The sequence below is a fragment of the Aspergillus flavus genome, chromosome 3 (assembly GCF_009017415.1).
Source record: "Aspergillus flavus chromosome 3, complete sequence".
In the NCBI taxonomy this organism is placed as follows: Eukaryota; Fungi; Ascomycota; class Eurotiomycetes; order Eurotiales; family Aspergillaceae; genus Aspergillus; species Aspergillus flavus.
Window position 1 is genome coordinate 3,474,038 of NC_092407.1, and position 24,996 is coordinate 3,499,033.

The 24,996-nt window shown below is 49.1% G+C and overlaps 12 protein-coding genes across 12 annotated transcripts; 5 read left to right on the forward strand and 7 right to left on the reverse strand.

The window, feature by feature from the left end:
• Positions 1 to 323: 323 nt before the first annotated feature.
• On the forward strand, positions 324 to 3,527 carry F9C07_2282318 (putative mitochondrial inner membrane AAA protease Yta12). The gene is made up of 2 exons (XM_041291160.2): positions 324 to 2,331; positions 2,391 to 3,527. The coding sequence occupies exons 1-2, from the start codon at positions 495 to 497 to the stop codon at positions 3,176 to 3,178; spliced, it is 2,625 nt and encodes an 874-aa protein (XP_041144950.1). The 5' UTR covers positions 324 to 494; the 3' UTR covers positions 3,179 to 3,527.
• Positions 3,528 to 3,614: 87 nt separating this feature from the next.
• Positions 3,615 to 5,189, reverse strand: F9C07_2282319 (DUF1295 domain protein). The gene is made up of 2 exons (XM_041291170.2): positions 4,616 to 5,189; positions 3,615 to 4,563 (listed from the first exon to the last, which is right to left on the reverse strand). Exons 1-2 carry the CDS (start codon positions 4,985 to 4,987, stop codon positions 3,826 to 3,828), a joined length of 1,110 nt encoding a protein of 369 aa, XP_041144951.1. The 5' UTR covers positions 4,988 to 5,189; the 3' UTR covers positions 3,615 to 3,825.
• Positions 5,190 to 7,884, forward strand: F9C07_2282320 (DNA topoisomerase III alpha). The gene is made up of 7 exons (XM_041291161.2): positions 5,190 to 5,397; positions 5,460 to 5,660; positions 5,725 to 5,903; positions 5,960 to 6,129; positions 6,179 to 6,501; positions 6,549 to 6,685; positions 6,739 to 7,884. Exons 1-7 carry the CDS (start codon positions 5,308 to 5,310, stop codon positions 7,526 to 7,528), a joined length of 1,890 nt encoding a protein of 629 aa, XP_041144952.1. The 5' UTR covers positions 5,190 to 5,307; the 3' UTR covers positions 7,529 to 7,884.
• A 107-nt stretch (positions 7,885 to 7,991) lies between these two features.
• F9C07_2152509 (uncharacterized protein) lies at positions 7,992 to 8,928 on the reverse strand. Its single transcript, XM_071509241.1, has 3 exons — positions 8,704 to 8,928; positions 8,284 to 8,639; positions 7,992 to 8,224 (listed from the first exon to the last, which is right to left on the reverse strand). Exons 2-3 carry the CDS (start codon positions 8,520 to 8,522, stop codon positions 8,050 to 8,052), a joined length of 414 nt encoding a protein of 137 aa, XP_071365165.1. The 5' UTR covers positions 8,523 to 8,639; positions 8,704 to 8,928; the 3' UTR covers positions 7,992 to 8,049.
• Positions 8,929 to 9,578: 650 nt separating this feature from the next.
• On the forward strand, positions 9,579 to 11,616 carry F9C07_2282321 (kinase-like domain-containing protein). Its single transcript, XM_041285452.2, has one exon. It carries the CDS (start codon positions 10,357 to 10,359, stop codon positions 11,371 to 11,373), a length of 1,017 nt encoding a protein of 338 aa, XP_041144953.1. The 5' UTR covers positions 9,579 to 10,356; the 3' UTR covers positions 11,374 to 11,616.
• A 158-nt stretch (positions 11,617 to 11,774) lies between these two features.
• Positions 11,775 to 12,246, reverse strand: F9C07_7222 (uncharacterized protein; the record flags this gene model as incomplete). Its single annotated transcript, XM_071511593.1, has 2 exons — positions 11,775 to 11,809; positions 12,003 to 12,246. The coding sequence occupies 2 exons, from the start codon at positions 12,244 to 12,246 to the stop codon at positions 11,775 to 11,777; spliced, it is 279 nt and encodes a 92-aa protein (XP_071365166.1).
• A 1,200-nt stretch (positions 12,247 to 13,446) lies between these two features.
• F9C07_2105197 (uncharacterized protein) lies at positions 13,447 to 14,127 on the reverse strand (the record flags this gene model as incomplete). The annotated part of the gene is made up of 4 exons (XM_041291180.1): positions 13,447 to 13,613; positions 13,667 to 13,946; positions 14,003 to 14,036; positions 14,096 to 14,127. The coding sequence occupies 4 exons, from the start codon at positions 14,125 to 14,127 to the stop codon at positions 13,447 to 13,449; spliced, it is 513 nt and encodes a 170-aa protein (XP_041144954.1).
• Positions 14,127 to 16,722, forward strand: F9C07_1446452 (CTP synthase). Its single transcript, XM_071508100.1, has 9 exons — positions 14,127 to 14,422; positions 14,477 to 14,604; positions 14,665 to 14,672; positions 14,725 to 14,932; positions 14,989 to 15,052; positions 15,105 to 15,109; positions 15,166 to 15,711; positions 15,765 to 15,893; positions 15,944 to 16,722. Exons 1-9 carry the CDS (start codon positions 14,398 to 14,400, stop codon positions 16,565 to 16,567), a joined length of 1,737 nt encoding a protein of 578 aa, XP_071365167.1. The 5' UTR covers positions 14,127 to 14,397; the 3' UTR covers positions 16,568 to 16,722.
• A 14-nt stretch (positions 16,723 to 16,736) lies between these two features.
• Ku80 (ATP-dependent DNA helicase II subunit 2) lies at positions 16,737 to 19,734 on the forward strand. The gene is made up of 11 exons (XM_041291172.2): positions 16,737 to 17,034; positions 17,097 to 17,151; positions 17,205 to 17,271; positions 17,330 to 17,397; positions 17,457 to 17,625; positions 17,677 to 17,737; positions 17,787 to 18,323; positions 18,374 to 18,759; positions 18,810 to 19,021; positions 19,074 to 19,540; positions 19,591 to 19,734. Exons 1-11 carry the CDS (start codon positions 16,906 to 16,908, stop codon positions 19,606 to 19,608), a joined length of 2,169 nt encoding a protein of 722 aa, XP_041144956.2. The 5' UTR covers positions 16,737 to 16,905; the 3' UTR covers positions 19,609 to 19,734.
• A 62-nt stretch (positions 19,735 to 19,796) lies between these two features.
• Positions 19,797 to 20,976, reverse strand: F9C07_7226 (putative SNARE complex subunit; the record flags this gene model as incomplete). The annotated part of the gene is made up of 2 exons (XM_041291181.1): positions 19,797 to 19,848; positions 19,916 to 20,976. The coding sequence occupies 2 exons, from the start codon at positions 20,974 to 20,976 to the stop codon at positions 19,797 to 19,799; spliced, it is 1,113 nt and encodes a 370-aa protein (XP_041144957.1).
• Positions 20,977 to 21,426: 450 nt separating this feature from the next.
• F9C07_7227 (uncharacterized protein) lies at positions 21,427 to 22,916 on the reverse strand (the record flags this gene model as incomplete). The annotated part of the gene is made up of 2 exons (XM_041291182.1): positions 21,427 to 22,495; positions 22,660 to 22,916. The coding sequence occupies 2 exons, from the start codon at positions 22,914 to 22,916 to the stop codon at positions 21,427 to 21,429; spliced, it is 1,326 nt and encodes a 441-aa protein (XP_041144958.1).
• Positions 22,917 to 23,225: 309 nt separating this feature from the next.
• F9C07_7228 (putative aspartyl-tRNA synthetase Dps1) lies at positions 23,226 to 24,960 on the reverse strand (the record flags this gene model as incomplete). The annotated part of the gene is made up of 2 exons (XM_041291183.1): positions 23,226 to 23,903; positions 23,965 to 24,960. 2 exons carry the CDS (start codon positions 24,958 to 24,960, stop codon positions 23,226 to 23,228), a joined length of 1,674 nt encoding a protein of 557 aa, XP_041144959.1.
• Positions 24,961 to 24,996: the final 36 nt, after the last annotated feature.

A 24,996-nucleotide genomic window follows, 5' to 3' on the forward strand; every position in this document is an offset into this window, starting at 1 on the left:
CATATATGTCTTGAAAGTGGTAGAATATTTCTAGAGAGGGTCACTTTTGCTGATATACTGTAAGGTTTGAGTGACCCATAGGCATATTATTCCCCGAATTCTCCGTAAAAGCATCGACTTTTGCTCTGCATACCTCCCGATCTACTCGTACTCGTAAATTCAAGAACAGCAAATATGACGAAAGAGGTCTGGAAGGTCCATTACCTTCGTTAGGATTCTGGCCGCCGGGCTGCTTTGGTAAGGCCGTAACCCGATGACTCAGCTACCGGGGCGGAACTACGAAAAAACCCAAAGTCCGACAAAAGGCGGCGGGAACTCAACTTAGTAACTCAACGGCGACAGACAGCTCTTCCCCAAAAGAGCTTTCCATTCCCTCTTCCGCCTCCAATTTAGTGCTTCACGAGGACTTATATGGATTCGGCAGTCTGCCATTGTCCCTGAATCTCGATTGAAACACCCCCTAACCTTTGCCTTCGGGCTCACCTTCCTCGACCATGGCCACCCTACTCCGACGGCCAGGCAATCTTGCTCGATATTCGAGGAGAGCCGCAGACTATATCTATCGCGCAGGACCACGGTCGGCGCATATCTCACAATCGAGACTATCCTCCCTTATCACCACGCCACGCTTTAGAACATATGCTACCCAGAGTCCGAAACCCCCGAACGAGAACGACGGTCAACACCAACCACCGAACCAACCCGGGAATGGCAGCGGTAAGGATGGGGAAGGAAAGAAGCCGGAGGAGCCTCAATCGAAGCTCACCAAACAAGAGCAGGAGTCAGTTGATCAGTTTATACAGCACCTGAAGTCGAAGGTGCCACAGTCACAACACCAAATGTTGGATGACATGCGGTCGATTATGATGAGTGAAGGATTACCGGCGGAGGTCCGCGACTTCATACAAAAGCACCTAAAATCCGGTAAACCCACGTCTCTGATGGACTACGTGAACTTGACGCGTTACATGGCGAAGTACTTGGAAAACTACGCCTCCAAACTGAACGAGTTGGAGGAGAAGAGAACGCGGGACCAGGAGAAATCAGAAGATGGACAGAGCCAGAAACAACAAGGACAACAAGGGAAGGGCAAGAATGAATGGAAACCGCCACCGAATGCGAGAGTTTTCGAGTTCCGTTTCGATCCCGCCTCGTTCCTGATTACCTCCCTTCTATCCTACTATGTCTACCGAAGCTTCTTCCCTGGCGAAAACAGCAAGGATATTACATGGCAAGAGTTCAGAGCCAACTTCTTCGATAAAGGTCTAGTCGAAAAGCTGACCGTCATCAACGGCAACCGGGTTCGGGTTGAACTGAACCGTGACGCGGTCTCTCGAGTCTATCCTGATTCTCCGGCTACCCAGCCCCTATTCCATTACTACTTCAGCATCGGATCGGTTGAGAGCTTCGAGCGGAGATTAGATGAAGCGCAGAACGAACTTGGTATCCCTGGCTCTGAACGTATTCCCGTTTCGTATACTGAAGAAGTATCATGGGGTGCCACTCTCTTGTCCTTTGCTCCTACCTTCCTCCTCATTGGTTCTGTTTTCTGGTTGTCGAGACGTGCTGCTGGCGGTGCCGGTGGCCAAAGTGGCATCTTTGGTATTGGAAAGAGCCGTGCCAAGCGTTTCAACCACGAGACAGATATTAAGATCAAGTTCTCTGATGTGGCTGGAATGGACGAGGCTAAGGTTGAAATCATGGAGTTCGTCAGCTTCCTTCAACATCCCGAAAAGTTCCAGAAACTTGGTGCTAAGATTCCTCGCGGTGCCATTCTTTCTGGTCCTCCCGGTACTGGTAAGACACTGCTTGCCAAGGCAACGGCCGGTGAATCTGGTGTTCCGTTCTTTAGCGTCAGTGGTTCAGAGTTCGTTGAGATGTTCGTTGGTGTTGGACCTTCCCGTGTCCGTGATCTCTTTGCCAATGCTCGTAAGAACACGCCTTGCATCATCTTCATTGATGAGATCGATGCCATAGGTAAATCGAGAGCAAAGCAAAGCTTTGGTGGTGGAAATGATGAGCGTGAGAGCACGCTGAACCAGATTCTTACTGAAATGGATGGTTTCAACACCTCTGAGCAAGTGGTTGTCTTGGCTGGTACAAACAGACCCGATGTTCTGGACAAGGCTCTGATGCGGCCTGGACGTTTCGATCGGCATATCGCTATCGACCGTCCCACTATGGATGGCCGTAAACAGATCTTCCGCGTCCACCTGAAGAAGATCGTTACCAGCGAAGATATGGAGTACCTCACCGGTAGACTCGCTGCTTTGACTCCCGGCTTCGCTGGTGCCGACATTGCTAACTGCGTGAACGAGGCTGCACTAGTCGGTAAGTAGCTGCCTCGTCATTGTCATGTCTTCAATTCATTTACTAACACACCTCTACAGCGGCTCGTGTAAACGCGGATCACGTCACGATGAAGCATTTCGAGCAGGCGATCGAACGTGTCATTGGTGGTCTGGAAAAGAAGTCCCTTGTGCTCTCGCCGGAAGAGAAGCGCACGGTGGCGTATCACGAAGCTGGACACGCTATTTGTGGCTGGTATTTCCGCTGGGCCGACCCGCTACTGAAGGTTTCTATCATTCCTCGTGGACAAGGCGCTCTGGGTTACGCCCAGTATCTCCCAGCCGGAGGTGACACCTACCTGATGAATGTCAACCAGCTCATGGACCGTATGGCTATGACTCTTGGAGGCCGTGTCAGTGAGGAGCTGCACTTCGATACCGTTACCAGCGGAGCTAGCGACGATTTCAACAAGGTCACTCGCATGGCAACCGCCATGGTTACGAAATTCGGCATGTCTCCTAAGCTCAAATACATCTACTACGAGGAGGACCCCAACCAGTTCCACAAGCCTTTCTCCGAAGAAACAGCCAAGGATATCGACACGGAAGTCCGTCGGATTGTCGCCGAGGCATACCAACAATGCCGCACCCTTTTGACCGAAAAGAAGAAGGAAGTCGGCATCGTCGCCGAGGAGCTTCTGGCCAAGGAAGTCCTCAGCCGTGACGACCTCATCCGACTCCTTGGACCCAGGCCCTGGCCTGAGTCCGGCGAATTCGCCAAGTACTTTGACGGTGCCAAAGGAGCCACTATCGCACCTCCCGAACCCACCCAGTCAAGCGAAGCAACCGAAGGCAAAGACGGAAGAGACCAAACGCCATCCCCACCATAGACAAATGCGTTGTTGAATTCCTTATCTAGACACAGGAAAATTTACGGTTGACGAGGGGACATATATCAATCTGGGTTTTGTATTTATCATGTTACGGAAGCATCTCCTTTCTTTGTTCTTTTTCCTCCCTTCTTAATCCCTCTGATCGTTCTTCCTCCTTTTTCTTACATTTCTCCTTCGACATCATCGCCATAAATACTAGGATCTCTTCATATCTCTCCCCATTTTCTTCTTCTCCTTTTCCTCTTACCCTACCTCTGTCGCTTCCACGTTCTCCCCTTTATAAGAAGCATCCGGTGTACTGTACTGTATAGTAGGTAGCTCATTTGACTCATCTTTCTAACATTTATCTCACGCTCGTTGCTGGTAGACTTGAGTTATACCGATAGTCTTGTAGATGTTTGGTAGTTGCATGCATATACTGGTTAAGGCTTTAACTCGTGTAGTAGATAAATTGGTATAATATATTTAGAATATATTTGGCCTTAGCCTACTTTCCAAAACCTCGACAAAATAACGCCAACACAGTAGGTTTTTTAATATACAACGTGTAACCAGAAACCCCGGACCGAACAAAACATTGGTATCATATGACCGGTACATAGAATCGACACGACACAACCCGCTTCTTTGACTTTTGCACCTCCTCACTGGTGCTTCTTACCCTCCTCTTCCTCGGATTGCTCAACCTTTTCAGTCTTCTTGGCCTTCTTCTTGGCCTTGGCCTTGTACTTGGGCTTCGCAGAAAAGCGGGGAATGAACCGTCCAACACGAGCCTGGTACTCGCTGTATTCAGGGTACTTGCTAGAGCTGATGGATTCGGTGAGACGAGTGCTTCCCTGGAAGATCAGCAGGAGAACCAGGACACCAACTCCAGTCCACTGGGCATACGACTCGGTGCGGTAGCAGTTCCACAGATACAGTGTCAGCCAGATAGCCTGCTCGGCGAGGAAGTTAGGGTGGCGAGACAGAGACCACAGGCCGCTGACAGTGAAGCCGCGTTCTAGGTCCTCGGGGGTGAATTGGCCCTTGTACTGATCAGGGATGCGCGCCGTCTTCTGGTATTCATGCTTGGCGCAGTGGAAGTGCCACTGCTGCTGATCGGCGAAGTATTCGATGATAAGGAAGAAGAAGGCGACGCGAGAGAATACTAGATCGGGGACCTCAAATGTCTTTCCGCCAGGGAGGCGCGACAGAAGGAGGAAGTTGTAGGTGGGTGCCGCGAGGAGCAACAGCACCAGGGATTGGATCAGGGAGATGAAGACGATGTTGAAAATGAAGAAAACGAATCGGTTGTTGACCTTTGAGCGCACAATTGCCCATCGGTAGTCTTCGGAGCCGATCTGGTAGCCTCCTTTGCGCCAGTAGTTGAATGCCAAGCGGACCTGCGCGCAATTAGTTTTCGGGATTCAGAGATTAGCGCAATGATTGCCTTACACTCCAGAGAACAGAGATAACAGCGATCGTGTCCAGGTGTTGAGTGCGAAGATCAGACAAGCGTGCCCAAACGGCGAAGTGCACATTGTATATAGCTGGCAGAAAAGGCCAGAAACGATCAACTTGGGAGTAGTTTCGGTTGATCTCTGAGAAGAGTAAGAAAAATACAGCCAGAGCTAGACTGAAGCCAAGTGCTGTAACGAAAGGATTGGTGGAGAGATAGATGTCTTTCAAACTGTCCACATCCTTCGCTACCGCAGCAACCTGAAGCCTTTCGGGGAGAGTGATTAGTTGCGAAAGGAATGGTAGCACAGTGTGATTGAATGAGGCGCAGTCCACAGCGGACTGGACCTCGGGGAGTGGCAACGCCATTTTCACAAGCTTAATGTAATTTTGGTGAAGTATTATTGCACCAAACCAAGGGGAAGTGAATGAAGTGGAGGTGGGCGGATGAAATCAAAACAGACAACAACAGTGTTGAGCTCACGCTTACCGCATCGGGACAGGGAGCTTGGGCCAACTGGCTATTGATGCCTCAGGCATAAAGGCATGTATCAACGGCGGGATATCGCGTCTTTTTTGTAGCTTGATTGCTTCTTTCCTACCAGCAATGGTACTCAACCAACTATCGAACAGGGCTTGTTTAGATAATGGAATTCGTCTCATTGCGTCTTTAACCTGAGCCCACGGTCATGACCGTTCCCAGAGTCTTGTGTGTGGCTGAGAAGCCTGCCATTGCCAAGGCTGTAAGCCAACATCTCTCTGGAGGTTCCTTCCAAACCGTAAGTTTTCAGAAATGGGTATTTGCCTAGGTGTGAGGGTACATGTACTAAGGTAGACGTAGATCCCCGTGCGTGGGAACCAATATGTGAAGAATTATGTGTTCGATTTCAATTTTGGCGGCCCTTGGGGCACCTGCTCGGTCACTATGACCAGTGTTATTGGGCACTTGACGACCCTGGAATTCGAACGGCAGTACAAGGGATGGCTGTCATGCCCGCCTGGTGCACTATTTGAGGCTCCTGTGCATATAACTGTGGATTCCGTATGTAGTCGTTCTTGTTTGGCATGACAAGTCTATGAGGAACATGCACTAAGTTCGAAAACAGGACAAAGCAGCCATTGCAAAGAATATACAAGAGCAGGCTAAATACTGTAAAGCTCTGTTTATCTGGACTGACTGTGACCGAGAAGGGGAACATATCGGAACAGAGGTCCGAAAACAAGCAAAAGAAGGGAATGCCCGGATTGTCGTTAAACGGGCCAAGTTCAGCAATACCGAGAAGGCGTGAGTAGAATCATTCACGATGTCTCTTTACAATATTTCTAACGATATGCTTAAAGTCACGTTCTCAATGCAGCTCGATCACTTATCGAGCTGGACGATCTTCAAGCGAACGCGGTAGCTGCCAGAATAGAGCTAGATCTTCGGATCGGTGCCGCGTTCACTCGCTTGCAAACTCTTCAATTGAAACATATATCAGAGGCTCTGAGCGAGAAGATCATCAGCTATGGTATGTGTGTTCACCAAAACTTTCTTTGTCAATCTCTGATCTCCAGCAGGATCTTGTCAGTTTCCTACACTGGGGTTCGTTGTTGACCGTTATCTACGAGTGAAAAACTTCAAACCTGAAAATTTCTGGGGCATCAAGGTGATGCATACCCGCGACGGTATCAAAGTGAATTTTCTCTGGAGAAGGGTACACTTATTCGATAGGGCTGCAGTGACAGTGATGCTAGAGCGTTGTCTCATGGCTAAAAAGGCCAAAGTTACCAAAGTTAATCAGAAGCCCACCAGCAAGTGGAGACCCTTGCCGTTGACAACAGTAGACCTGCAAATGATGGGTAGCAGATATCTTCGCATGGACAGTCAGAAAATTATGAAGGTGAGGAGAGTCCCCGGCTCGACTGTATACGTACTTACCGATTCCAGGTCGCAGAAGCTCTTTATACTAAAGGTTTCATAAGTTACCCACGTACAGAAACGGACCAGTTCGATAAAGGTATCGATTTGAAGAAATTGATTGAAAAACAATTCCCAGACACAAATTGGGGCCAATACGCCCGGGGGTATGTTCTACAATCGCAACGTTGCATTACATTGGTTTAACTCAATGGTCCAGTCTTCTCGATGGCGGATATAGGACCCCCAGAGCGGGCCGTCACAATGATCAGGCACATCCGCCTATTCATCCTATCTGCTGGGTTTCACCAACCGCATTAAGCGCTGATGAAAAGAAAGTCTACGAGTTTGTTGTCCGACGATTCTTAGCATGCTGTTCCGAAGACGCAAAGGGCCAAACATCAGAAGTCGAGATCCAATATGGTGACGAGATGTTCCATGCCAAAGGGCTCATCGTCCTAGAGAGGAACTATCTTGACGTATATGTCTATGATAAATGGGAGAGCAGTCAACAACTACCCAATTTCCAGATGGGAGAACTCTTTGAGCCTACCGAAGCCAAGATCTTTGACGGCAAGACAACGCCACCGAACTACCTGACCGAGCCTGAACTTATCGGACTCATGGATGCTAACGGAATCGGTACCGATGCCACTATGGCAGAACACATCGCCAAGATCAAGGAGCGAGAGTACGTTGCTGTTCATTCGCGTGGAAGTGGGCGCAACGCGGTCAAGGAACTCATCCCGACCCGCCTCGGCGTCGCGTTGGTTGAGGGTTATGACAATGTTGTTACCGGACTCCCAGATAGTCCTTCTCTCAGTAAGCCCTTTCTTCGCAAAGAAATGGAGCTTCGGATGCGAGAGATCTGCGCCGGGTCTAAGTCGCGAACGGAGGTTGTGCAACAGAGCTTAGAGATGTACCGGGAGGTCTTCATACACACTCAGAGACGAATCAATATGCTGAAGGATGCGGTTCGGAAGTATCTCGTTGAAGAGGCTGCGTCTTGATCTATATCCCACAGTCACGGTGCGGAGTTAGGATTTTGGGTGGAATTGCGAGTTTGTAAATATGATACCCTATGCTCAGGATTGGGCTTGCATTTGAGCAATTGCAAGCTGTCTGGTAATAGAGAGACCGAATATAACAATCGTAAATGTCAGTTGATAATTGACTATTAAGCCTGCTTTTAAGACAATGATTAGGTATAAGTGTTGAATGCAACCCGTCATTTATGTTTATGCCTGAGGCATAGTATCTAGCAATATATACAGGATGGTATCCCTTGATCTGTATAATTGATAATCAACAGAAAACAACGAAACACCTGTAACTAGAGCCTTAGACCTAAAATCAGCCATGTACCACTTTGAATGAATCTCTAATCTACTTATCACCTTCAAACCCAGCCAAATTTCTTAAAGATTCGCGGTCTTGTTTGTCTCTCGCTACCTGCTCTATAATGATATATTACTTACCCCTCAAGCAGGATATATTATCTGTAGAATTCAATAATTCCTATCTCCAGAGATTAGAAAGAAAATCCAAAAACAGTAAAATCATAAACGCCATCCCAAGTATGATACAAACATCCGCAGGCCAAGATCCAAAAACCCTCGGCCCCCAAAACCCTAGACTTAAGACTTAGCCCAACGACCACCATAGCGCCAGCGCCAAGAATAAAAAACCGGGTCAACATGCTCACCCTGCATATATGCTATTAGCGGGAATATCCAAAAGCTTGAATGGAACTATGAGCACCTACCAGGAGAAGCCCAGCACAACCCGGGCAATTGAGGTCTCCATGTGTAGGCAGTGTATATGCCATGTCAGCAACGTCCAGCGCAGCATCAGCACGGGGTTCTGGAGCACCCTCCCCGGTATCTCGAGACGCATGCTAAACGGGCGCGATACAGATGCCTTGGGAACATGTGCCCGGGTTACAGTCGGTGTTGTTACGGCATCGTGGGTCTGATTCAGGTGGTATGACCACTCCGGGTCCATACTGATCTGAATCGAGACAGATGCCGTCGTAACAGACTCCTGGGGAGCAGTCAACGTTGGCGCGGCATTTGGTGATCTTTCGGGTCTTTATGAAGCCTCGATGAGGGGTTTTGGGAGCTGTGGTGTGGATGCTGTTAGTATATTTGAAGTATATATTGACGGGTGTAGAAATGTGGCTTACTTTGGACAGTTCTAGACGGTAGATTTTTGTTTCTGAATGGGAGGGGGATGGCAACAGGAGCAACAAGGTCAACAAGAAACATAACAATAAGGGTTAGAAACTTCATTGTGACGGGGTGGTAAGGAGATGGGATCTCGTAGAAAAGGATTTCGACAAATATATAAAAGAAATGGGGAATATATAAACAAAAAGAAGACTATTATGAAATCTGCAGACAACAAGGTGGGGGGGAAGAGTTATTTATAGGAGTAGGTAGTTCAACTGTAGGCAGTGTATTAAGCGTAGAACAGCTGGATTTACTTTGGCTTTATTACTTATCTCTCTGAGAGGACATCGTACTCGTCCTACACCTCCTGGTCCCATAAGCCCTTGGTAACACTACTTATGTATCCAGTCAATCCCCTGCATATCAGCTTTAGAAGAACTGCAATTATGCTGAACAAGTTCATTTACCCTCGCGTCTCTGTGATATGTACCTATATGCAATGATACTGGAATCCTTCTTTGTGTGCTTCACAAGTAGACCTCCTATTTAAGCTCTGCCAGTTAGGGCGACTGCTCATCTGCAAAAGCTACTCGGTCTTATACAAACATGACAGCTGAGAGCTCGAGCAGCTCAGTATCTACATTGCGTCGTCTGATCCATTGAAGAGCACAGGGATCGAGCTAGTGGATGAGTTCTATTTCCGAGAAAAGGGTGCTTCGATGCTGCGCGTGAGGGGGTAGCACACTGCAAGACGACTATGGTAGGGCAGTAGTGTTTCTAAGTATAAGCAATGGATGTCATTAATATAACAATAGGGTGTTATCTAGAGCGAAGGTGCATGACGCAGTCGGGCTTCGACTATGATGGAATTCTCCATGTTATTGTCATCACTTGTTGCCCCAGTGTTCGGTTCTATCTGTATATAGATTCTAAAAACAGATAAGTTACTCCCAAGGCATACACGCTTTGTTTCTCACAACAGCGGGGCCTAGCCATAGAGCGTGCTCGCCCAACTAATGGCCCTATATTAATGATCATATACTTCAATGAATTCCACATGCACACTAATTTTCTGCCTTCAATTCTATGAATTTCTATCTCGCTATTACGGGCCAACCCTCGTTTCGCCCTATTCACTAATACTACTAAGATCTGGGCTCTTCTACTAGGAATGAAGCGCTCGGGATTGTGAAGAGAAAGATAAGCTTGATCGCGCGAAGCATCATCAAGAACGTCTTAAATACACTCACTATGTTACTCCCAGGCTGACCCCCAAGATAAATCAAGCGCAAGCAATATATCTCGCCTAGCCTTTAAACACTCCTCTTATTCCTTTGCTATCAACGTGGCCGCAGTAAATCCTACACTCCCACCCCCTAACTGCAATGGCAGAAGCAAAATCCCAAGCACCAGGTTGAGAGTTTCCGGTCGATAAGCGATTGCTAAGGGCTCCCTTCCGCTTCAACCATACTCACGTGATCGCTGGCTTGTAGATATATATCTAGTTCGCAAGACACAGCTCATCCCGCACATCTACAATGCCAATATTGGTCGCTCTCTTACATTACCGAAATCATTTGCCGTTATGAAGCCTCAAGACAGATTCTACTCCGAGGGATAGGACTACTTCGGTCCGAGAGAAAACCCCATGACCGAAACTCATTGCAATGTTTGGGATTGGGGATCGACTGCGGATGGTTAAGGTCAAAGGCGCCGCTAAGCTGTTTCCGCCCGACGAGGATAGAGAGATCCCAATTCTGGCACAATTTGCAGATTACCTGTCCCCGGAAGTTTGCGCAGTCACAGTCGACGACGATGGACTCCTTGCTGGAGTCTCGACCGATCCGAAAGAGGATGATACCCCCTTTGTTGCATATCTTCCCATCTCCGTTGTTGAATCGCTTGGCGATTGCCGTACAGTTCAGTACTCTAAACTTCAGGAGGTCGATCGGCTTGGACCAGGTGTTGGTCTTTTATCATACGAAGACGAATATGGGATTCCTCATAAGGTTGCCTTTAAATTCAACCCTTTGGACAAGCCTCAGAGACTACAGATGGCGTGGGATGAGCTCAACCTTCTCAAAAGTCTGCCACCACATCCCAATATAGTACCCTTTGATCGTATTGTACTCGAAGATGTGGAGTCTCGGGTGATTGGATTCACCACGAAATACATTTCAGGTGGAACCCTCGACAATATAAATGTGCCTTTCCGATTTGAGTGGTTGCAACAGCTTACCCAACTCGTGGACTTCCTCAATCTGGAACTGGGAATCATGCATCAAGACATTGCACCCCGTTATCTCCTTATCGATTCTGACACACACAAGATCCTTCTTTTTGATTTTGATTGGGCTGCAAACGGAAAGAAACGCTTGCTGGAAGGTCGAGATGACGTAACTGCTGTTGTATTCACACTCTACGAGCTCATCACGAACGATACACAATTCACGAGTATACCTCACTTGAATCGAACCTTGGACATGGTGCAGAGTATCTCGGAATGGGCTTGTAGTCTGGAGCTGGACTGTGATGTATCAAAATTCCGCAACTTCTTGAATGATTGGGTCGCCACGCGCAAATCAGATGGGGACTTGGGAACGATATCTCAACGCACCCAACTGGCTTACATGGCCGGAACTATCAACCGCGCCCGAGTACAATGTACCTTTCGAGCTGGGTAAGACTTCGGATGGAGAGCCAATCTGGACAACAGGCCCGCGGGTTAGACGCACTGCAATGGAGAAGGGACAGTATTGTTTCCTCTGGGAGAGACCGCCACAGAGTAAATTGTTGAAATGGACAAAAAGTGATGCACTGGCCGATGTATAAAAGATAATGTTCAATCACGCAGTATTCGACTGCATACATTTAGACTCTTCTACTTCTGCCCAGATGTACATCAATTTATATATTTATTTTACTTCAGAACAGAAATGATATGCCACTAATACCTCTTGATATAATGCTTGCAGGTCGGGTTGTATATTTGTGCTAGTACTGTTACAATAGCAAACGCCCATACTAATGACGCAGCCGTTATAGAACTAAAGAGCAGGCAAGACCATGATCCCATGTCTGCAAGTCACCAGGACATACCCTTGATTCGATTGACAAGAGCTTTTGACGTCGTAAGTTCATGACTTCTGGGGCAACCCGGAGTGCAATAGTGCTTGGTTAACCAAGCCACAGCATCCCCCACAGCGCGAATGCAGTGATGCTCTCTCTCGGGCTCCGCATAAGGCAAACTGCCTCGTGGAAAGAGAGAATCCATTTCATAAACCACTGCCAACTCAACTATGGCGCTCCTCACCATTAGGAAAGGCCGCTTCAACGTCTCGATCAACTCTTCCGCCACGGGCTTCCCGAGCGAGCCATTGTACGTTGCGTAGCCGGTATTCCCGCATATATTTCCTTTGTTCATATGGTATTTCAACTTTTTGTTCATCATCCTGGAACCCGTTGGTTGAGAGAGAGTGTATGGAATAACCGATAAGGACAGCAGCAATGCAGCCAATGAGGACGATGACGACGATCGCTTCGTACGAAAGACCCATGTTCTATGATTGATATTTCATCAGCTTCAATCCGTACATACCGAAGACCAAGAGAAGTATAACTCACGATTATAAAGAGGGACTGTTGTATAAGAAAGATAAAGTTCGATAGATGAGTTTCAAGAGGTCCACAAATGAAATAGTATGTACGGAGTATATATGAATCGGGATTGAAGATGGAAAGAGTGACAAAAACGAAAGAATCTGCTTGAACACCATTATCTCCCTCCCTCTACTCTTATTTATACCCCTCTTCCCATCGACAAAGGACCAAAAGAAAATCTATTCATAGCCCGACATTCTCACTAAAAGAGCCGTAGTGTTTGGTTCCATCTGCCATCTACAGTATCAAATCTCGATATCGACCTTCATTGGATGGCTTAACACGGCAGGCTAAACCCCAAGTCGTTAGTCACTTTTCTTATGATGTCATTTGCGAGCGGACCAATCAGAGCACAGGCTAGTAGATGCCAAAGCAACGATAGCTCGAGCGTTAAGAAGGAGTAGTAACAGGAGACTAACAAGACACTTCCTCCGGACTTTTACGCTAGTCCAAGCTACGCAGGTACCAGCAAACATTATTGGGCACCCGGACTGATTTCGACGTCTTGGCTATGCTGATTGTGATTCAGGAGTTAAGATTTGAAGGGGCCAAAACCCGAGATGGATTGGGGGCCAGACCCCTTTGGTATGAGGCTGGAACTGGTGACTTTGGCTCTGTGCTCGTTATCATGGGCGTGAATTGGCATTCTCGATCTTAGGTGGGTTTAACCTATTTCGTGTACCTAATCTTATTTAGCTTTTAGCATGGCTACCTCTATGATTAGATGATACTGCGCTAGCCCAATTGGGTATTTAGGGCTCGTTTCAGGTTCAAGGTTATCTGATCCGTCTTATACTCCAGTCTACAGTACTTTAACTGTTGATCCCATCAAACTGTTGGTAAGAAGAGACTGAGAAACTCTGGGGGAGGGAGGAGAGAGAGAACATTTTGGCTGCTAGAGAGGCTCTATAATTGCAAAAACGCTGATACGGTACGTGTTGATACGGGGCTAATAAAGCGTCAATTGGACATATTTGCATCGCCTCACACTTATGAGACCAAACCTCTATTTACAATAACGAACCGAGGCCAGGACTACCTGTCATGGCTCACTGAAGCATATATTGCCAGCTCAATCGTCTACGGACTTATCTTCTCTAAGCCAGTCGCTTGCCAAGTAAAGCACCATAATAAATGGTAGCACCGAGACAGACCAGGTTGATCAAGCTCGAGAAGCCGTGGAGTCGGCCGAACTTCTTGTTAAGAGCTACCATCTCCTTAGAGTGGGGAGGGGGGTCGTAACTCTTCTTGCCATCACGGGTTTCTGGGAAACTAAATCAGCGCGCTTTCCTATTGGAATGAGGCCGATAATCTTACCCTGGTGCTTTCTTTCACGCATGGTGTTAACAGTCAGAGGACGAAGTACGACCATGTTGACAAGCCCAGTCACAGCAGCCGCGGCCATGGGGAGCAAAGTCTTGGGGTTCTCCAGGAGTCCGGAGATGCCGAGCGGCTGCCCATTGTTGCTGGCTGTCAAAGCAACTAGCACTGGAAGTGCCGTCTGAAGAGAGAAATAAATGGGGAATGTGGCAGTCTGCAACGAAGCAAACTGAGGTCGGGGAAGGGCCCTAAAAGCTACAATCCCGGAAACGAAGGTCTATTCGGTGGAGAATTAGACTGGCATTGGCGCTGGATGTTGCATGATCACGGTACCTGATACACTTGAACACCGAGTAGAGTGCCATAGCTGGAAAGATCGATAAGCAAGAGGATATTTGGATAGATTGCGTGCCTGTAAATACTAACCTTAGAATGTGATACGGGCGAGGGTCAATCATGGTGGAAAATGGAAACAGTGAGTATGTATTCGGGTCAACAATGGATGATCCGAGGCAGTTAGTGATGTAACAGGGAAGCACTCCGCTTTTAGTATTCCGTATCCGCCGTCCCTGTCTGTCCAGCCTCACCGCCCACATGATTGATTAGGTAAGTTCTGAATTTTTTTTTTTCTATAGAGTCACCAAAAGCGGATATTCGCGCCCACTTTTTTTTGTTCTTCCCCCCTCCCTAGTATTCTACTAGGGGGGCTAACTTTCAGATTCTGCAAAATGAAGTACGTTCTGGTTTCTGGAGGTAATTGCTTTCCGTTCTATGTTTTTCTGTCATTTTTTTAACGACCCTCTGCAGGTGTCATCTCCGGCGTTGGCAAGGGCATTATCGCCTCCAGCTGTGGGTTGCTCTTCAAGACGGCGGGTTTGACCGTCTCTTCTATCAAGATCGACCCCTACCTGAATATCGATGCTGGTCTTATGAACGTGAGTATCTACACACTTTAACATCTCAATTGCCGTACAAGCTAATAGGTTTCGATACAGCCTCTAGAGTTGGTCCCACTTGAATCCCCGTATACCTGCATTCATTGACACAATAAAAAGACACGGTGAAGTGTTCGTTTGCGACGACGGTGCAGAAACAGATCTGGATCTTGGAAACTATGAGCGCTATCTTGGCGTTACTCTTGGCGGTGACAACAATATCACCACCGGCAAGATCTACCACCATGTCATCACCAAGGAGCGTCGTGGAGATTACCTCGGAAAGACTGTGCAGATCGTCCCCCATCTGACGAATGAAATCCAGAACGTACGTCCCAGAGTTTAGCTCAACTTGGTTAGGAAGTGTATTAATGTGATATGCAGTGGGTTGAGAAGGTCGCCAAGGTTTCTGTGGATGAGTCTGGAAGGGAGCCTGATGTCTGTATCAGTAAGTTCACCCGAGCAAATTATGTGTTAGGGCTTGCTAACGCCTGTATCAGTCGAAGTGAGTACAGGGAAACACCGGTCGATGGCATCATAGACTAACATAGCATTTTTAAGTTGGGCGGTACTGTTGGAGACATCGAGAGCGCACCATTCGTTGAGGCCATGGCTCAGCTCCAAAGACGAGTTGGCAAGGACAACTTCCTTCAGATCCAAGTCAGCTATGTTCCTCTGATTGGCTCGGAGCAGAAGACCAAGCCTACACAGAGGGCCATCAGTGATGTCCGTAGTGCTGGTCTCAGACCTGACATCATTGCATGCCGCTGCGAGACACCCCTGGAGGAGGCAACTATTCAAAAGATCGCCAATTCTTGCCAAGTGGAACGGAACCAAGTTGTTGGCGTACATAACGTCTCTACCACATATCAGGTCCCCATCCTTCTGGCGCAACAGGGATTCCTCAGTACTCTTAGTGAACTCCTTAAAACCGACTCTATCTCTAAGGATCAGAAGCTTATTGACAGTGGTAAGCTCATCTGGCAGGAATGGCAGGGCTTGGCTATGAACCAAGTGCATTCCCTTGAGACTGTGACGATTGCCTTGATTGGTAAATACACAAGCTTGCATGACTCATATATGAGTGTGAGCAAGGCGCTGGAACATGTGAGTCTGATCTATCATGTAGACGTTGTGTCGTTGCTAACCATCAGTAATAGGCGTCCATGCATTGCCGCAAGAAGCTGAATCTGATCTGGATCGAATCGACTCATCTTGAAGATGAGCACAAGACAAACAACCCTGCGGAATACTATTCCGCGTGGCACAACTTGACCACCGCCAACGGGGTAAGTTTTCATTTTCTTTGGCAAAGTCTACTCAATACTGACATTTATAGGTTCTTGTCCCCGGTGGCTTTGGTTCGAGAGGTACGACCGGTATGGTTTTGGCTGCCCAATGGGCCCGTACCAACAACGTTCCCTACCTTGGTATTTGCCTTGGTATGCAATTGGCTGTGGTCGAGTATGCTCGGCATGTCTGCGGTATGGATAAGGCAAGCAGCGCCGAGTTCGATGAGACCTGCGAGCAGCCTGTTATCATCTACATGCCTGAGATCGATAAGACTAAGATGGGTGGTACAATGCGCCTTGGAAAGCGGGCGACTGTGTTCCAGCCTGGTACCGAATGGTCTCGCCTGCGCAAGCTGTACGGGGAGAAGCAGGAGATCTGGGAAAGACATCGCCACCGTTATGAGGTGAACCCTGAGCTTATCGGCCAGCTGGAGCAGGGTGGACTGTCCTTCATTGGAAAGGACGAGGCCGGCGAGCGTATGGAAGTCATTGAATTGAAGGATCATAAGTGGTACGTCGGAGTACAATTCCACCCTGAGTACCTGAGCCGAGTCCTTGCGCCCAGCAAGACCTTCTTGGGCTTCTTCGCCGCTGCCGCCGGATGCCTCGAAGAGATCACCGAGGCTTATAAGGACCGTCACGATCTCAGTTCCAAATTGCCTATGGTTTAGGCTCGGTGTTTTTTCTCTTGGGGTTATAGGATAGGATAAAGAAAAAGGAGATATCATACCATATTATAGACATAGTACAATGAAATAACATGAAATAAGACTCATTTATTAACTGTAATGCCACGCGCTCTTGTGTGCTGAACTTACTGTTTCCACGCACCTTTGCCATGCCATGATGTCATGTGCCTTCGCGTCCCGCTTTCCACCCAAACGGGAAATATCACGCGTCTGCCTGGCCATCGTGTCGCCTAGTGGAAGGTGCCTTGTGCCTTATACATCTAGTTTAAATGTCGACTTTTCTTGGGTAGTCTCAGGATTTGGACCGCACCACATTCACAATGGCGGACAAGGAAGCAACTGTGTATATTGTGGACGTTGGGAGGTCCATGGGAGAATGTCGCAATGGCCGATCAGTGACTGATCTTGAATGGGCCATGCAGTATGTCTGGGATCGCATTACAGGAACAGTGAGTGGCAGTCGTCACAATTGGACCGTATTCGTTAAATACCTTGCTCAATTTCAAACCAGGTGGCCACTGGCCGCAAAACTGCCATGATGGGTGTGATTGGACTCAGGACAGATGGTATGTATACTTCTGAATACTGTATGCGGTTCATACGCTGATCCAAAAATTAGAAACGTCCAACGAACTTGAAGATGACGTACATTTCTCTCACATTGCAGTTCTGTCGAACCTCAAACAGTATGCTTTCCACTCTATGATAATTTGGTTTGTGCGCCAAACTGACGAGGACGTCAAGGTTTCTTATGCCGGACATTCGGAAACTGGAAGATGAACTGAAACCGAGCAAAACGGACAAAGGAGACGGTAAGCTTTTTGAGAGCCACTAGGACCTACTGTCCAATTTACTAAACTTTGTTCTCTAGCTATTTCCGCTATTATCTTGGCTATTCAGATGATTATCACGCATTGCAAGAAGTTGAAGTACAGGCGCAAGATCGTCCTCGTCACTAACGGACAGGGGCGCATGAGCGATGAAGACCTGGGCGAGATTGTGAAGAAGGTCAAGGAAGATAACATCGAGCTTGTTGTTATGTCAGTGATTTGCTACCAGATAGCAACGAAACAAAAGCTAACTTCAAGCAGGGGAATTGATTTCGATGACCCTGAGTACGGTTACAAAGAAGAAGACAAAGACCCTCACAAGGTAGCGATATCTCTCGCGCAGCTTTGTTCTTTTCTAACAACTAAAACAGGCCGAAAATGAAACTCTCTTGCGTACCCTTGTGGAAGATTGTGATGGAGTCTATGGAACATTCGAGCAGGCTGTGGCTGAACTAGACATCCCCCGTGTCAAGTCTGTCAGGTCAGTGGCAAGCTTCAAAGGATATCTCCAACTAGGCAACCCAGAGGAGTATGACTCTGCTCTCCGCATTCCTGTTGAAAGGTACTATCGGACTTACCCGGCCAAACCCCCGACCGCAAGTTCTTTCGTCCTGCGCTCAGAGCCTGAAGCTGGACAAGAAGAGGCAGAGTCATCTGAGGCTGCTGCTGCTACACAAAAAGGGAGCCAATCTGGAGATGCCGGATTGACCGCTGTGAGAACCATGAGAACATATCAAGTTGAGGACAAAAGTGCACCGGGGGGGAAAATCGACATCGAACGAGATGAGCTCGCCAAAGGATATGAGTATGGACGGACAGCAGTTCACATTAGTGAAACTGACGAGAACATCACGATTCTCGATACATTCGCAGGGCTGGAGTTGATGGGCTTCATCCAGACTGACCAGGTATGTCTTGCTGAAGTTGCCTCGGTGCATGCTCTGACACACGATTATAGTATCAACGTTATATGCACATGTCCAACACAAACATCATAATTGCACAACGTGCCAACGACAAAGCAGCTCTTGCCCTTTCATCCTTTATACACGCCCTTTTTGAGCTAGAATGCTATGCTGTTGCTCGCCTAGTCGTGAAAGAGAACAAGCCACCAGTTATAGTCTTGCTCGCGCCCTCGATCGAGCCTGAGTATGAATGCCTTCTCGAAGTCCAGTTACCATTTGCAGAAGATGTCCGAACTTATCGGTTCCCTCCTCTGGATAAAGTGATTACTGTTTCTGGAAAGGTTGTGACGCAACACCGGAATCTTCCCAGTGATGATTTACTCGATGTGATGGGCAAGTACGTGAATAGTATGGAGCTTGTCGACGCAGATGAGGATGGGTAGGTCTATGCCTAAAAGATTCCGAATATCTTCTCATTGACATAACCAGGGATCCAGTGGAGACTTTCCCTATCGACGACTCGTATTCCCCAGTTTTGCACCGGATTGACGCCGCCATCCGTGCTCGGGCTATACATCCTGACCAGCCCATACCTCCTCCATCAGAGAGACTGACAAAATTCTCACACCCACGAGAGGATCTCATCGAGAAATCACAGAAACACCTAGAGAAGTTGATCGAGATAGCCGATGTTAAGAAGGGTTGGACATCACCCCACAATCAAGTCTATCAGACTGCTAATTCAGTTACCAGTTCCTCCCAAAGCGAAGGGTCGCAAGCGCACTCGCGAAACCGAAAAGCCACTTTCCGGACTCGACGTCGATGCCCTGCTTCATCATGAAAAGCGCGCCAAGATATCTCCCAACAATGCCATTCCTGAGTTCAAGCAGACTCTCGCACAGGCCGAGAATATCGAGGCCATCAAAGACGCTACAAAGCAGATGATGGTCATCGTTGAAGATCAAATCAAACACAGTCTCGGTGATGCTAACTACGACCGGGTCATTGAAGCGCTGGGCACGATGCGTGACGAGTTGGTATCTTACGAAGAGCCTGCCTCGTACAATGACTTCCTGGGCCAGCTCAAGGATAAGTTGCTGCAGGAGAAGCTTGGAGGAGACCGACAAGAGCTGTGGTGGCTTATTCGACGAAACAAGCTGGGACTTGTCACTCAGCGCGAGTCGGATCAATCTAGGGTTACCGATACGGAAGCCAAAGAAGTAAGTCTCACTAAGATGAAGGAGTGACCTAGACTAACTGCAGTTTACAGTTCATGTCCGCCAGATGAGTGTTGAGCAGGTGGTTCCAGATTGAGCTGGACGACAACCGATATGACAAGTGAACGATATCATTATAATAATGCCATAACTCCCATTCCAAATCCTATGCTCGCTAGAGTAGACCAACCGGGCCAAAGCGTAGGAGGCCTGTAGAACGCTCCAAATGGTACAAAATGATACAGGGGCATAGCTCCGACTAGGAAATCTTCCCTATCCTCTTCTTTCCAATATCGATTTTACGGTGTACCCTGTTTGAATCGTTAGTCAAAGAATGAAAAATCCAACCGCATAAGGGAAACCAAAGCAAGCACATACCGTTCAGCATCCTCATTAGCTATCGACAGAAGGGCATTCTGAATCTCCACCTCCTCATTTATAGCAATGCCCAGTTCCTTCTGCCTTCGTATAATCTTCAACAACTCCTCCACACTCTGGTCCTGATCTTCCATCGTCTGCCTCTGCAATTGTAACAGTCCCTGATTATCCAGTTCCCGCGTCCTCTCCGTCTCCTTCCCCAGAACCCTCCCCGACCTGGCAGGCTTCCTACTGGCGCTCCCAACCAACGCCTCCTTATCCTGCACCGAAGCCACGGCATGATCCACCCGACTCTTAGCCGCCATAGCATTCAACAAATCCTCCAACCCATCCTTCTCCTTCCGCGCATTAATCAGAAGATCCTTCCTCCGCCGCAACTCCCCATCCCCCAACGAACCACCCCTCCCCTTGCCACTAGGACTCTGCGCCCGATTCGCCGCCTCCCCCATAACCTTCAACCCCTCCTCCAACGCCGCAACCAAGCTCCCCGCCCGCACAAGACTACTCTTCGCGCGCGCCGAACTCTCATGCTGCTTCTGCGGCGTGGTCTCCTGATCCCGCCTCGTCAAATGCAACCTCGCATCATGCAAGTGCGACTTCATATCCCGATACACATCCAACCACAGCGTCGGATCCGAGATCGGATTATCCGCACCACTCCCGGGGTCCGTAATCGCCGCATGGAGTCTCGTCGAGGTATGCGAAGCGTTCGCGGCAGACGGGAGATTCAGGAACGCGCGCCAGGCGGGCGAATTGCGCCATCGGGGATCGTCGGCGTCGTTTATGGCCTGCAGGTAGGCTTCTAATGCTTGGCGGCGGTCTTCGCGGAGGGAGGCGTTTGAGACGGTGTTTTTGAACCAGGTTTTTTGGGGTAAGGGGGCGGGTGGAGGGATATTGGTTTGCGTGAGGAGGGTTTTGTGGAAGTTGAGGAAGTCTGAGTAGCGTTTTGAGATTGTGAAGGAGCGCAGGGGGAGCCGGAGGGTTAGGTTGTAGACGGTGTAGGGGGGGGATGTTGGGGAGAGACTGGTTGTTGGGATTGTGATTTCGAGATTGGGGGACATTGTCTGTTTTTGTTTTGTTCTTTGGTGATTAGTTAGGGGGCCATGGGTTTTCTGGGGTTTTCTGGGGTTTGTTGACTAAAGAGTGGATGTTTGGGAGGAGGAGGTTGTCGCCATGGATTGGAGATGATGTGGTTTGGGAGGAGAATGACGAGGGTGAAATGACTGATAAAGCTAGCTTGTCAGTCACCGGACTTTAGTCTAACTGATTCGTGCCTTACCGCAATGACGCAAGGCTCTCCGTTTTACTGACTCAGTCGGACATTGTGCCTGATTTACTGCTTTTAAGTACAATGGTTTGTATTATGGATTAATTCCCATTTTCAACTGTGAAGGGCGATTGATTGGGGTATCTTATGTGGTTTGTTTCGCCTTCCACTGATAAGCGCTGATTAAATGATCGTCGGCCAGGAAACACCATTAACTGAGAACTATGGACAAGGATAATCAACTTTAAAACAAAGTCGTCGACTCGTTCCACGGTTCTCGGTCCGAAAGTAAATCGCGCTGGCCATAGTACTCTCCGACAACCGTAATGATCATATCCAGCATGGCCCGGGTTTGCATGGCGACTTCGACGGCATTATACTGAGTCTTGGACTCGTCCTTTTGAGCCTCGGGTTCGGACGATTTAGATCCACCGCCTTGCTCAATCTTAGCCTGTAACCGTGCTTTAGCCATTTCTAGCTCTTCGGCAGGAGGCTCTTGTTCCGCGTCCGGAGATTCTCCAGCAGGATCACTGGTTGCCTCCGCATTCTCCGTCGTTTTCTCCTCCACATGAGGCTGGTCATCAACTGGATTCTCATCCTCCGACTCTCCACTCGACGCATTCCCATCCACCCCAGCCGAGCGCTTCTTCTCATTCTCCTCCCGCATTTTCCGCAAGATCTTCGCAGCGCGTTTTCCCAAGTCCCGAATCTCACCCACCTCCTCAGACGCCAACTGCCCGACATCGCGACACTTGCCCAGTAGACCCCAAGCCCAAGCACCGATCCGTCGAACACGCTCCGCATCTCCACTCCGTATATTCTCCGACATCAGCTTCGCCATAACTTCCAGCACCCCCAGCACACTATCCATGTCCATGCACGCTAACTGCACCGTCTGCGGGTCCACCGCCAACAGGAGACGTCGCCACTCCTTGCGCGCATCTCTCGAGCGTCGCGGCAGACTTATCGGATGCGACTCGTCCAGTGCCGCTATAGCGGTCGACGGTGGCGTGCATTTTAATATAGACCGGAGGAGCAAGAAGCGGTGGTGTAGAAGATTGTAATAGCCCGATTGCGCATCCGATTGTGTTGGTTCGGTGGTATCTGGTTGTGTCTTCGAGGTAGTTAGGGGAGCCGCGACGTATACCCCATCCGCGTAGAAACCTTCCTGGGCGATATCTGTTTTCTTCTTCTCTTCTTCGGGCTGAGGTTCGTTTAGGTCCTGTTCGGTTTCACTTTGTTTGGTCTCCTCGACGGGCGGATCTGTAGGTTGAGGCGCGGTAAACAGAAAGGGTAGTGAATTCGCCTCTGACCTATTATTCCACAGTAAGGCCAGTATTAGCTCCAGAATCTCGATATAATAGAATCGCATTCATCGCGGGCTGCAATAAGCAAGATACACGCAGGCGTTTAGCAAGCGGAAAAGTAACAAAAGCAACCGTTATAAACAAGCAAAAAAGTAGTGATGCGAGCTTACCGGACCATGCGAAGATATTCCAAGCCGTCCTCTGCTGGACCGTAGAATAGTTCATCGTCGCCGGCTGTGTCGAGACCGGGAAAAGCGCTCTTCTGTCCGTAGATCGGGTGGTTCCGAGGACGTTCGTACGGAGTTACGGTTGGTGCCATCTCGTCTTCATCGTCGTCTTCTGCGTAAGAAGGACGGGATCGCTTTGCGTAGGGGGTCCCGCCAGTATGAGAACTGGGTTGTTTGCGCTTATCGCGTATGCTGGACATGGCCTTTGGTGAGAAGAAGGAAAAGGTAAGATTGAAGATGTTCCTGGACTGGGCTCGGCGGACTAAAAAAGAAGTTTGGGAGGTCCCACCGGGAGCTTGGGCCACCTCTAAATCACATTTATATATTTAATGTATTCCAGTGGATTTAATTTACTGGTTCTACCACCTACGCAAACGAATCTGGCAGCGCTGAACGTGCTAATATAACATGTCGGTCTCATGATCCCATTATCTTTTGTTTTTATCTCATGCAGGTATAAAGTACTCTTGGTCGTCTATACCAATCTTCTTCCATCCCGTACTAGACGCTTACGGGCGCAGACGCTGAGGGTCACGGGGGAACAAGGTCGCCAAACGAACGTTGGGCAGACCCAGGAAGAACATGACAATACGGTTCAGACCAAGACCACCACCGGCGTGGGGAGGGCAGCCTTGGCGGAAAGCATTCAGGTAGTCCTCAAAGCCCTCCTGGTCGGGGTTGATGCCCTTGGCGCGCATCGACTCCATCAGCTCGTTGACGTCGTTAATACGCTGGGCACCGGACATGATCTCTTCACCACGCATGAAGAAGTCATACGAGTTGGAGAAGCGGGCATCCTTGGGGTCGGCCTTGGTGTAGAAGGGGCGCACGGCCATGGGGAACTTGTCCAGGACGTAGAAATCAGTGTCGTACTTCTCGCGAATGATCTGGCCAAGCTGCTTCTCCATAGCCGTGCTGAAGTCGTTCTCAAATCGTTCCTGCTCGGAGACGTCGACACCGGCCTCCTTCAACAGAGCGACACCGTCCATGTAGTTCAAGCGCAGGGCCTTGCCGTCCTTGGGAAGCTTGAAGTCGCCAGCCTTGGGGTAGGACTTCTGGATAACAGCGATCTGATCCTTGTAGCGCTCCTTAAGCTGGGTAAGAATGAAGACGAGGAGGTCTTCGGCGAAATCCAAGACCTCATGGTAGTGGCCGTGGAAGGTCTTCTCGAAATCAAGACCGGAGAACTAGAATAGACTCGGTTAGCTATGTTAAGAAGAGCCATATCAGGTGTTGTTGCTGCCGTACCTCAGTCAAATGTCTGTGGGTGTTGCTGTCCTCCGCACGGAAAACGGGAGCAATCTCGAACACGCTTTCCATGTCACCGGCGATACACATCTGCTTGTACAGCTGTGGGCTCTGGGCCAAGTATCCGTTCCTCTTGAAGTACTTGACCTCGAAAACGTTACTGCCACCTTCCGTAGCGGAAGAAACCAGCTTAGGAGTGAAGATCCACCGCGAGCCGCTCTTGATCATGTACTCTGCGAATAACTCTGCAACGCCGCTCGAGATCCAAGTAATAGCCTGGCTAGTCTCAGTCTGCAGATCGAGGACACGGTTGTCAAGACGGGTCTTAAGAGTGACGATGGGGACGCCATCAGCGTCAACCTCGTTGCCCTCCTCGGTGGTCTCCGGAGGCGGTCTCTCGGCATCCTTGACCTGCATAGGAAGCTGTTGAGCGGCCTCAGCAATCGTGTAGACCTTGCGGATGTGCAGTTCATGGTTGTTAAGTGTAGCCGAGGCAATGGGCACCTGGGGCTTCTTGACGACACCAGTAACCTGGACAATGGAGTTGACGTTCAGTCCACCGGTGTACTTGACCATCTGTCTCGAGATGGGCTCCGCAGCGGCAATAACAGCCTGCACCTTCTTGCCCTGCTGTCTGAGCATCAGGAAGGCCAGCTTGGCACTCTGAACACGGGCATTGTCCACACGAGCGACCACGGTGATCTCCTTCTCGTAGTGGTCATCGGTAATATCATCGAACTTCGTGGTGGGGAGGACGTCTTCGGATTCGGGGATCTTGCCGTAGAGATCCTTTGCGGTGTCGTTGGCCTCAGCAGCGGCGGCCTGAGCCTTCTCCTGGGCGGCGCGCGCAGCAGCTTTCTCGGCCTTGGCCTTCTCCTTTGCGGCCTTCTTCGCAGCGTTCTTGCTGGCGCTCTTGCTCTGCTCCGCACCCTCCGCGGGGGCCGCGGCGGGGGTCTCCTCGGGCTTAGGGCGAGTGGGCAATTCGGAGTCCGCCATGATTAGTTGCACGAATTGTTCCTTGAGAAAGAAGGC

Bases quoted from the DNA above. Each gene is read 5' to 3' on its own strand.
- Ku80 (XM_041291172.2), top strand. From the start codon at position 16,906: ATGGCGGACAAGGAAGCAACTGTGTATATTGTGGACGTTGGGAGGTCC. The intron at 18,760-18,809 runs GTAGGTCTATGC...TGACATAACCAG, and splicing joins GTCGACGCAGATGAGGATGG to GGATCCAGTGGAGACTTTCC. The intron at 19,022-19,073 runs GTTGGACATCAC...TTCAGTTACCAG, and splicing joins GATAGCCGATGTTAAGAAGG to TTCCTCCCAAAGCGAAGGGT.
- F9C07_2282318 (XM_041291160.2), top strand. From the start codon at position 495: ATGGCCACCCTACTCCGACGGCCAGGCAATCTTGCTCGATATTCGAGG. The intron at 2,332-2,390 runs GTAAGTAGCTGC...ACACCTCTACAG, and splicing joins GAACGAGGCTGCACTAGTCG to CGGCTCGTGTAAACGCGGAT.
- F9C07_2282319 (XM_041291170.2), bottom strand. From the start codon at position 4,987: ATGGCGTTGCCACTCCCCGAGGTCCAGTCCGCTGTGGACTGCGCCTCA. The intron at 4,564-4,615 runs GTAAGGCAATCA...AATTGCGCGCAG, and splicing joins TTATCTCTGTTCTCTGGAGT to GTCCGCTTGGCATTCAACTA.
- F9C07_1446452 (XM_071508100.1), top strand. From the start codon at position 14,398: ATGAAGTACGTTCTGGTTTCTGGAG. The intron at 14,423-14,476 runs GTAATTGCTTTC...GACCCTCTGCAG, and splicing joins GTACGTTCTGGTTTCTGGAG to GTGTCATCTCCGGCGTTGGC. The intron at 15,712-15,764 runs GTGAGTCTGATC...CATCAGTAATAG, and splicing joins TGAGCAAGGCGCTGGAACAT to GCGTCCATGCATTGCCGCAA.
- F9C07_2282321 (XM_041285452.2), top strand. From the start codon at position 10,357: ATGTTTGGGATTGGGGATCGACTGCGGATGGTTAAGGTCAAAGGCGCC.
- F9C07_2282320 (XM_041291161.2), top strand. From the start codon at position 5,308: ATGACCGTTCCCAGAGTCTTGTGTGTGGCTGAGAAGCCTGCCATTGCC. The intron at 5,661-5,724 runs GTATGTAGTCGT...GTTCGAAAACAG, and splicing joins TGCATATAACTGTGGATTCC to GACAAAGCAGCCATTGCAAA. The intron at 6,130-6,178 runs GTATGTGTGTTC...GATCTCCAGCAG, and splicing joins CGAGAAGATCATCAGCTATG to GATCTTGTCAGTTTCCTACA.
- F9C07_2152509 (XM_071509241.1), bottom strand. From the start codon at position 8,522: ATGGACCCGGAGTGGTCATACCACCTGAATCAGACCCACGATGCCGTA. The intron at 8,225-8,283 runs GTAGGTGCTCAT...GCATATATGCAG, and splicing joins GTTGTGCTGGGCTTCTCCTG to GGTGAGCATGTTGACCCGGT.